We start from the raw sequence: 11,121 nt of genomic DNA on the forward strand, positions 1-11,121 counted from the left end.
CAGTGATTATTGCACTGTACAATTGCAAAAAGGTAAACCAACAGCGAGACGGACCAATCTTGCAATCCCGGGGACAGTAAATAAGCATAAAAAGTTGATCAATACTCTTAGAGAGTGCAGTCAAGCCAAATGCTCTTTCTCTCGGTGTAAACAAAATATAAAAAAGAATGTGCGTATTCCCATGCAATTCAGATACACTACAAAATGTCATTGGGTCTTATTGGCCTGCTCTTCACCCTTCCAGCAAGTTTAATAATTGGGCCAGTAGTTTTTCACAATCCAACAAACATGGCAGAGGAAATCAATCTAAACATACTGAATGCATTCTGCAACAGCTTTTTATTTTCATTCCATGTTCAACCACCAGGAGAGGACCTGTTCCAGATTAGAGGTCAGAATGGTTTGTTGCACACCTGCATGGATCCTCTCCCAGAGGTTTCTGGGAAACAGGAAGTGAGCGACACGGCAGATCATGTGCTGGAAACGTTCTATCCTGTCTCTCCCACCATCAACCTGCAGAAGGTGAACGTGTACAAGGAGGAGATTAACTGCTCAGGTGAGGAACATGTTACAGAACATTAGTGAGCTGTTTTTTGGTTTTCCCTGAGACTGAGTATAGCTTAAGGAGTGTCACCTAATAAAACTACCTCTCTGTTATCCTATCAGGCTTCAGGGATGACTACCCGTACCCCCATGCCCACACACTTTTCTTTCTGGAGGGAGCTGATGCTAACTGTAAGCTGCGTCCGGATCAGTTCAGAGCCAAGATGTTGATGTTTACCTTTGGCAACGCTCTGGTCCGTGCACAGAAACTGTATGGGGTAAGGATTTACACTTTATCACTTTTACTACAATGTCATGAGGTGGTGCAGTGTATTTTTGTAGTCCAACCCTGAAGTTAAGATCGTAGGCAAAAAGCAATGGGATATCTTTTAGAAATATTGCAGACATTAAGCTTTTTTGAAAACAACCTTTTATGATACTTACACATTTTGCTCGATAATCTTCACATATTAACACCGCTTTGTGATGTTTGAAATGTAAAAGGCAATCTCCAGAAGTAAGAAGCTAACGTTAGGCTATAAACAAACTACATCATGGTCACATCTCTTCATGTCCCCACCGCTAAGCTAAAGGAGGCTAATGTTCATCATGATGACGTTTAATCGTCTCATTTAATCACTTTTTATCAACGGCTGTTAATATGAACTATAGAAGCTTCAGACATTAACTAGGGGTATTACTGATGTGTTATATGTCGTAGAACCAAACATGAAAATCTCTTCCGCCTATGTTAACCACAGGCCTTACATAAAGCAGTTAACCAAAATATATATAAAGCATATTTCCGGGTTTTTCAAAATGTCCCCGCTGCGAGACGAATAAAGTATATTTGATATAGGATTAAGTAGTCATTCCTTCATCACTGTATTACATAAAAGCAAATATGTAGAAATGGTCTGTGTCTATATGTAGAAAGGTTTCCTGTTTAACCAGATGCTGATCCGCATTCTCAAACTCTATATTTATCATTCTGTCTCTTTTTCTCTCCCTGTTTTGTGTTGTGTGTGTGTGTGTTTTGTGTTGTGTGTGTGTGTGTGTGTGTGTGTCAGCCCCAGCGTGTATTAGATCGTCCGGTAACCGTACAGGCAGTGGGGACCAACGGCAGAATCTTCCAGTTTATGGTTTTCCAGCTCAACACCACGGATCTCTCTGGAGACGAAGGCATCAAGAACCAGGTGCTCCATTAACAATAAATCAAAATCATTGTGATGTATTACTGTATATCAGGGGGGTCCAAACTTTTTTCACTGAGGGCCACATACAGAGAAATATACAAAAGGATGGGCTGCTCGCTTGGGGTGATGTATATTGCCTCATATGTTAAGTTAAGTTATAGGTTAGCAAAATCATTCAAATGTAGGTAAATGATGCTCCAAACTTTAATATACTTTTGGAAAAAAACAGCCTACATCCCAGCTCTCCATAGGTTTTCATTTATTTTCTTACAAAAGTGTTAGCAGCTCGTTCCTTAAAACAGAAGCCTCAGATTGATTATAATAAGGGAAAATTATTTTAAAAAGCTTGTTATGCAAATGCATTTCTTTATCAACTAAGATTGGTTAGAAAAAGTTTTTAACTGTAATTGACCGAATGTCTACGACGTATATATGTAGGACGTACAATAAAAGAAAAACACAAGTTTCAGCTCTGGGCCATATTCCAATTAGATTATACTTTTTTAATTAGTTAGCTGAGGGCCAATTCAAAATGGACAACAGGCTGCATTTGGCCCCCGGGCCATAGTTTGGATACCCCTGCTGTATATTATGCTGTAAATACACAAGCAAAGAGCTTTCCAATAGGGCTGCACAATTTGAAGAAAATAGCTAATTGCGATTATTTTGACTTATAGTGTAATTTAGATATGATCGGCAATATTAGAGTAAATTAACATTTTTTAAACATTTTTGAAAAATATATTATGTTGAATAGGATCTTTAACAAACATTGATTTTTTTATTAAGATTGTTTGTAGGCCTGGACTTCTCTGCAGCTCTACAATACTTCATTCAAATATTTTCACATATTTTGCATTTACCAAATATTGATCTTACTCCAAATTGTATATTGCACTAGTGCAATTTGTGTTGTCATAAAAAGGCAAGGCAAGTTTATTTATAGAGCACCTTTCAACACAAGGCAATTCAAAGTGCTTTACAAAAATGAAAGACATTAAGAGCATTAAGAAAGATATTATAAAATGATATCTAAAAACACTAATTTAAAAGCAATGATATAAAATGACATTTAAAAACACTCATTTAAAAGCAAAGATAAAAAGCAAAGATAATAAAAGTTACAGTGCAGTTTAAGATATGAATATATCAATTAAAAGCAGCGACAAAAAGAAAAGTCTTCAGCCTGGATTTAAAAGTAGTGAGAGTTACAGCGGACCTGCAGGTTTCTGGGAGTTTGTTCCAGATATTTGGAGCATAATAACTAAACCCTGCTTTACCATGTTTAGTTCTGACTCTGGGGACAGAAAGCTGACCAGTCCCTGAAGACCTGAGAGATCTGGATGGTTCATAATTTAGCAGGAGGTCAGAAATGTATTTTGGGCCTAAACCATTCAAAGCTTTATAAACCAGCAGCAGTATTTTGAAATCGTTTCTTTGACACACAGGAAGCCAATGTAAAGACTTCAGAACTGGAGCGATGTGATCCACTTTCTTAGTGTCAGTGAGGACTCAAGCAGCGGCGTTCTGAATCAGCTGCAGCTTTCTAATAGATTTTTTAGATAAGATAAAAGCATGGACAAGTTTTTCCAAATCCTGCTGTGACATTTTATCCTAGATATAATCTTTTGGTGATGATTTAGTAACTGTTTTAATGTGACTGTTGAAACTCAGGTCAGAGTCCATGACTACACCTAGATTTCTGGCTTTATCTGTTGTTTTGAGCATTGCAGACTGAAGCTCAGCGCTAACTTTTATACGTTCTGCCTTGGCTCCAAAAACCATTACCTCAGTTTTATCTTTGTTTAATTGGAGAAAGTTCTGACACATCCAGTCATTGATTTGTTCAATGCACTTACTCAGTGTTTGAATTGGAGCATAGTCTCCTTGTGAAATTGTTACGTAAATGTGTGTGTCATCCGCATAGCTATGGTAACTTATTTTGTTGTTTTTCATTATCTGAGCCAGTGGTAGCATGTAGATGTTAAAGAGAAGAGGCCCCAAGATGGTGCCTTGGTACCCCACAGGTCATATTTGTCCACTCAGATATGTATTTACCTATAGAAACAAAGTTTTTTCTGTCCTTTAAGTAGGATTCAAACCAATTTAGAACTGTTGCAGAAAGTCCCACCCAGTTTTCTAGTCGGTCTAGTGATATGTTGTGGTCAACAGTGTCAAACGCAGCACTGAGATCTAATAATACTAACACTGAAGTTCTGCCACTGTCTGTGTTTAAGTGGATGTCATTGAAGACCTTTACAAGAGCAGTCTCAGTGCTGTGGTTTGGAAGAAAGCTTGACTGGAAAACATCGAAACAGTTATTTAAATGCAAGAAGTTACTCAACTGTTGAAAAACAACTTTTTCAATGATTTTACCTAGAAATGGCAGGTTTGATATGGGCCTGTCATTGTTCATTACTGAAGCATCTCGATTATTATTTTTTAAGAGCGGTTTAATTACTGCTGTTTTCAGGGCCTGTGGAAAAATACCTGAGTGAAGAGACTTGTATATATGACGTAAATCTGAGGCCATGCAACGAAAAACCTCTTTGAAAAATCCTGTTGGAATAATATCAAGGCAGCAGGAGGAGGATTTCAGAAGTTGAATAATGTCCTCTAGGTTTTTATCATTAATCTGATGGAATTGTGTCATGGTGTTTGAATTGATTTTAAGTGGACACATTTGCTGTACCTGATGCAGAGGCACTGACTGCTTGTCTGATTTTCTGAATGTGGTCAGTGAAGAAGGAGGCAAAGTCATTGCAGGCCCTGGTGGATAGAAATTCAGAGGCTACTGACACTGGGGGTTTGTTAGTCTGTTGGCGGTAGCAAACAAGGCAAGTGTGTTGTTTTTGTTTTTGGCAATGATGTCAGAGGAGAAAGACTGTGCAATTTTCATTTCCAAATTATAAAGGCCAAGTCTCTCTTTATAGATTTCAAAGTGAACCTGGAGATTTGTTTTTCGCCACCTACGTTCAGCTTTTCGACACTCTTTTTTGCTGTTTTCACGGTCATGGCCTTTCTCCATGGAGATATTTTCTTGCCAGACACTTCCTTTACCTTGGTTGGAGGAATGGCATCTATAACATTTTAAATTTTTAAATTAAAATTAGATATTAGCAGGGGCAAGTGTGGAAGAAAGATTACGAGTAAACATTTCCCTAGTATTTTCAGTTAAATATCGCTTTGTGGTTACCGTAATTTTCGGACTATAAGCCGCGCCTTTTTCCCTATTTTTCGACGCTGCGGTTTATATAACGGTGCGGCTAATCTATGGATTTTTACAGCTAACGGCCAACACCTTTAACTCTATGGGCTCTATGGCCGGTCCGCGGACCCCCACCTTTAAGCGGCGGGTTCCAGCAGGAAAAGCTGGAGGCCGGAAAAGAGTGAGACAGGTAGCGCGCAAAAGTAAAAGTGGAACCGAGAGTGGTATGCTGCTGCTGCGGCTTATATTCAGGTGCGGCTTATAGTCCGAAAATTACGGTACATCTTTTTGAAAAAATGTGTGAACAGAAATAGAGCTCTCAAAGAAAACACAGGAAGAGTGCAACATCAGTCACCACAACCTTAGAGATATTCAGACCCTTTGAGATAATTAAGTCCAGAGTGTGCCCCTTATTGTGCGTGGGCTCCGTCACATGCTGAGTCAGTCCATAGTTATCAAGAACACAAAAGGTGTTGATTCGACAGCTGCACTGTTATTTTGTTCAATCCAAGTTTCCGTTAAAAACATAAAGTCGAGATTGTGCTCAGTGATAAAGTCATTGATTAAAAACCTTTTTTCTGCCAAAGATCTGACATTTAATAAAGCTAGTTTAAGTTTGTTAAATACACTATCAGTAATATTTTGTGTGACAAGCTGTGGCTGACATGGAATCACTGATACATTTGATAAACTCACACAAGCGTTTGAGCGCTTCCTGTTTCTAAGCTGATTCACCGCACTTAATCTATTACCTATCAACACAGATATCGGTAAAGCTACTGGCAGGCGGGGCCCCGGCATGTCCTGGAAAGAGTTGAGAGTGCCATACGCCCTTGAGCACATATCAGTATATCAGTTAGAGTTTGCTGCATTTTGTAAACACACATTCTTATCAGGCTTCGGAGACCGCAGATGCTGTCTTGAAGGGGGGGGGGGGGAGGCGGTTGACGTAGGCACGGTGATGAAGACGGGGGAGATGGTGCGCGTCTCTGCTTCGGTGATTTTGGTGGGCGGGTGTAAAGGAACTTTTCGTTAGATGTAAAACATGAGTTTTCTGCATTTTCTTTGTTGTCTGCTGGCTGTTTAAATGCTGTTTGCTACATGCAGGTGTGGCTGGATGAAGATGTTGAGCTCTATGATTTCGCAAAAGTCCGACCACTCATCAAAAAGAAGCAAGTGAAGGTAAGATCCTAATATCTCTTTCTGTCCATAACTGTGACCCAAGCTTAGAGTAACTTATAGTAAGTCACAAACATTACCATTATTTAAATCAGTTTGGTCCAATGAGAGTCTGCATCACGACACAAAGAGAGATAAACCAAATAGAACTAGACAATCGAGGCTAATTTATTACTATATTCTATGATCAGGCCGAGTAGAGAGGAAGCTTGGCATCATCTCCTTAAAAACGGAATGTGCTGTAATTGGATAACAGGAAAGAGCAGCAGAGCAAAGTTGATTCTGATTGGTTGCTGTGTGTCTCCCTGCAGGTACCAGCTGGTCTGGCAGGATACAAGCCAGGAGCATTCAGCAAGTTCCTGTCCCTGTACCTGCACGGGGCTGTGTAGGACCAGGCAGGCCTGTAGGTGTGTGTGTGTGTTTGTATGGACACACTCTTAGCAGTGAGTCATATGTCAAGTGTGTGTGTTTGTTTGTGTTGCCACAAAAATCCTCCTTTCTCTTTCAAACATTCAATAATCTGGTTCACAACATTGTCTTTTTTTCACACTGACTCCATCCCTCTGTGAGAGCTCAATCAATAAAACACTCTGAATATGTACTTCAGTGAGTTTTTATTCCTGCTCCCCTCTGTCAGACATGTTCCTGTCCCTTGGACAGGGAAGTGATGTTACAAGATATAGATAAATGATGGCAAATTGTGTGAAAAGTAATACAATTAAGAATTAATATCACCCAGGTCATAACACATATTTAGTGATGTAACGTTATACTGGGGTATATCCAGTCTCTGATTGTGTTACGTTATTATGAGAGTGCTCTCATACTTGTTTGATTCTGAAATTGTATATACACATTTATATATTTATATAAATGTGTGTGTATATGTCCGCATCTGTAGCCTGTTATTGTCTCATTATACCGCACTGTCAATTAATTAAAAGTAAATATATAAGTGGTCATGAACACATCTGTCCATCAGAGTGCTGCTGTGTCTCCTGTCATCATTAATGGAAGTCTCTTTAAAATGACCGCTCAGAGGAGAGGAGTTCTCATTTCTCTAACCGCCTGCTGCTTCCACTCCTCTCTCCTCGGTTCCCCTCCTCGACTCCTCCGCTCGCATCTCCTGTGGGCGGGACTAAGACACGAGGATAGGATTCGAGGAGGGGAGTCGAGGAGGAGAAATTAGAGTATTGAGAAGCCATCATGGTCTTCTTGTGGTCAGATGAATGTTGGGGTCTAAGGGCCACACTTTGCTATTGGGTCCCTTATGTCCCCGCCCATATCTACCATCCTGTCTATATTGTGCCTGGTTATTAAAGATTTTTAACCAGTCACAAAATGTTGCTTAATTGTTACACTTGAGTGGTGCAAAATAAACAAATGGCCTACGCCCACTGACTGACTGTGAGGCTCTGAGGCAGCGGCCCACTACAGGTCATTCAGCCTGGGTCCACTGGCTGTTACCACAGACTGTGTTCCATTGACGATATATAATCCATGACATCATTTTTTGTTATTTCCATGCGATTGCATGCTATAAAAGAAGCTACTAAAAGGTAATTTACAACCTAAACACTACCTGAGTTGTCCGCTTTTAGTTTTCTAGGCCTGATTTACTTTGATATATATTGCCTTGTGTTAAATTCCCCAATGGTACGCACCAAACTACCGGAAGTCAGTCGCTGTGTTTTGTTGTTGTTTTGTAGTACTGATATGCATGTTAATCAGTGGTGTAGTCTACTTTTTTGTAGTGGGTATACTGTAATAATTGTATTCATCCTGTCTCGAAGCAACACCTCATGAACACCATCACACTTACTAATGCATAGACTAGTCTTGAGACTGGTTATGTGTTATCAACATGTCAATGTATTATAAGCATTTTTATGTGACTTTTAACTGCCAGAGACATTAACAATAAAAAAATAAAAGAATGAACAATGATGGAAAAAGCCCACTTATCTTCTAGGGTTGAACAATTGATCGACATTTTTATCAAAATCTCAATATGGCCTACTGCAAACACTGTCTCTGACACAGCTCTCACCACATTTCCAACTAAATCCTGTCCACCCTCAGGGCTCTCGACTAACTTTTTTCACCATCCTCCCGGAACCGTCCCGAAATACAATCTAAGCCGTCCCGAAATTAATGTGGACCGTCCCGAATTTAGGATATTAGTTTTTCTACTACTTATCATTAGTTAAAATCATTCAAAGTGACCTTTAACATAAATAAAACATACAAATCATGAGATGATAATTCATCAACCTTTTTATTTGAGTAAATCAGTCAATCACATGACAAAGGCCAAATATATTTAAACAAACACACAAACGAGAAAATTACTAATATTGAATCAAATCAAGTCCCATCCAATTAACAAAAAAAAATCCAACACTCTGTCCTGAAGACAGAACCCAGAGTAACCACTAACCAGGAGGACAGTCTGTAACACAGTCAGGAGACCTTTACAAACTGCCCCGCCCCCTCGCACACAGACGGGAGAGAGAGATCTCGTCTGGATTGGAAAGCTCAAAAATACATCATAGACGCATGTTGTAGTCTTATTGCATATTAGAAACGGAGTTGGATAAACTAAAACTGCGATATAATGTTTATGTAGCAATACTACATATGACATATATTTTTTAAATGTCTCCAGTACCGATAAAAAGTCAGATAACGTCGGAGCTTAACGTTACCACTGTCTTAAATAATTCCGGCCCGGGCGGAGCCCGTTTAATACCGGGGCTCGGTACCCATCCATACATGGGGAGAGGCGCAGCATATTGCTAAGGACTATATACGATGGAGGGTTCTCATCTTAGCCTTATTACCCATAGGGGATGAAGTGGAGTAAGTCAATAAAGAGGCCGGCGCTCCAGGGTCTGGTTCTGCTGTGCGTTTTTGTGATGTAATGGTAAAACATTTCAGAATTCCTCCACGGGATACCATTGTCATTTTACATCACTCAACCCGCGAAATACACACACTCAGTACGTAGCCTACTGTAGATGGTCCCGCGAATTTGCGGGCCAGGAATTCGCGGGCACAGCCAGCTGTGCGGCTGGCTGACAGCACATGGGCACAGCTTGTGTGTGTGTGTGTGTGTGTGTGTGTGTGTGTGTGTGTGTGTGTGTGTGTGTGTGTGTGTGTGTGTGTGTGTGTGTGTGTGTGTGTGTGTGTGTGTGTGTGTGTGTGTGTGTGTGTGTGTGTGTGTGTGTGTGTGTGTGTGTGTGTGTGTGTGTGTGTGTGTGTGTGTGTGTGTGTGTGTGTGTGTGTGTGTGTGTGTGTGTGTGTGTGTGTGTGTGTGTGTGTGTGTGTGTGTGTGTGTGTGTGTGTCTGTCTGTCTGTCTGTCTGTCTGTCTGTCTGTCTGTCTGTCTGTCTGTCTGTCTGTCTGTCTGTCTGTCTGTCTGTCTGTCTGTCTGTCTGTCTGTCTGTCTGTCTGTCTGTCTGTCTGTCTGTCTGTCTGTCTGTCTGTCTGTCTGTCTGTCTGTCTGTCTGTCTGTCTGTCTGTCTGTCTGTCTGTCTGTCTGTCTGTCTGTCTGTCTGTCTGTCTGTCTGTCTGTCTGTCTGTCTGTCTGTCTGTCTGTCTGTGTGTGTGTGTGTGTGTGTGTGTGTGTGTGTTTCGCGGGTTGCTAAATGTTTTGTGTTTATGTTGACAAGGAGGTTTAATAATTGTGTGCTACACACAACGTGCAGTCGATTTAATTTTCATCGCCGTTTGTAGTAGAGTTAGCAGGGTATTTTTATTTTAACTCTCGTCTCGTCCCAAATTCGTCCCAAAATTATTTTTTATCCTCCCTGACACTATTTTTTTCGACGACGGGACGTCCTTAAGCTCGAGCCCTGACCCTTCTCCGTGAGCTCCTGGGCTATTTTGTGTGCTCTGGACGTCTCATGTCGTCTAATCTTGTTTCTCAAAGAGGCCAGAGATGTTGATCTGCTTGAATATGAGGACTGGATCTTAAAGTGCACCCACTCCTTAGACATAGACACTCGTTGTTCTGTGAGGACACCTGTTGATTTTGTAGCGCTGCAAAGAGCACAACCTGGAAATAAACAAAACCATGACTAATTAGCATAATACAAGTTTTTACCAATAATATCTGCAGAAAAGAGCCAAGATTTACTCAAAAGTATTTAATAAACTGCTTACAATATTTACATCATGGCTAACAAATGCATGAAAAGCAGATAAAAGGAGAACAATGTTCCACTTTTTCAATAGCTAATTATTTGACAACTACTGATAACTAACATATAGTAATATAATGGTGCAAATGTTTTAAATGCACTTTTAACATGACCATGAATTAACTCTCATTTGCATAGTGAAGGATTATTTGAATTATTTGAAGGATTAAAGTAACGTGGTATGGCAGGAAAGTTCAATCTGGTATATTCCTTTTAATGTCACCTTATATATATTCATGTGTGTTAAATTAGAAGGGAAAAGTATCTTTTCCCTCCCCCAATATATTGAGGTGAAGTCCTTGTGTTTAGAGAGAGATGTGAGCTGGGGACACCCTTATTTGGGAATAGGGCCAAGACGCTGGAATGTTTCCCTCGTAAAAGAAGGGTGTGCGTTACACAATCTTGTAGCAGATGTGTGTGTGTTTTCATTGCAGTAAATATATGTGCTACAGGATTACTGGTAAACTATACCTCTGTTCTTATTCTTTCATGTGTGGGTACTAAATGGCTACAAACATTGTGGAGAAATTAGCTTAAACATCTTTTATTACTCTATATGAAATGGAAGCAGTTTTTTATGACAGGGACGAGAGAGTTGGGGGAGGGGACACATTCCGAAGAGTTTCAGCATGTCAATTATCAGGGGAATCGACTCAATAGATGTGTGTGGTTAGTTACTTTGTATTAATAATAGCAGTATGTGTAAAGGAAGCTGGAAATATGCAATGTGAAACCTTTTATTTGAAATAAAGATTCTGCAGGGAATATTCTTAAAGAACAATAGCTCAAGT

At 40.0% G+C, this 11,121-nt stretch overlaps 1 protein-coding gene across 1 annotated transcript in view; it reads left to right on the forward strand.

Annotated features, from left to right (window-relative positions):
* mrpl37 (mitochondrial ribosomal protein L37) overlaps positions 1–6,727 on the forward strand; it is an 18,985-nt gene extending 12,258 nt beyond the window's left edge. The window contains exons 4-8 of the mRNA XM_079649392.1: positions 368–556; positions 667–821; positions 1,614–1,739; positions 6,055–6,129; positions 6,438–6,727. Of these exons, the coding sequence (XP_079505518.1) occupies positions 368–556; positions 667–821; positions 1,614–1,739; positions 6,055–6,129; positions 6,438–6,515 (623 nt within the window). The 3' untranslated portion in view covers positions 6,516–6,727. The remainder of the gene's footprint in view (positions 1–367; positions 557–666; positions 822–1,613; positions 1,740–6,054; positions 6,130–6,437) is intronic.
* The last annotated feature ends 4,394 nt before the right edge of the window (positions 6,728–11,121 follow it).

This window comes from Notothenia rossii (genome assembly GCF_949606895.1).
Source record: "Notothenia rossii genome assembly, chromosome: 9".
Lineage (NCBI taxonomy): Eukaryota > Metazoa > Chordata > Actinopteri > Perciformes > Nototheniidae > Notothenia > Notothenia rossii.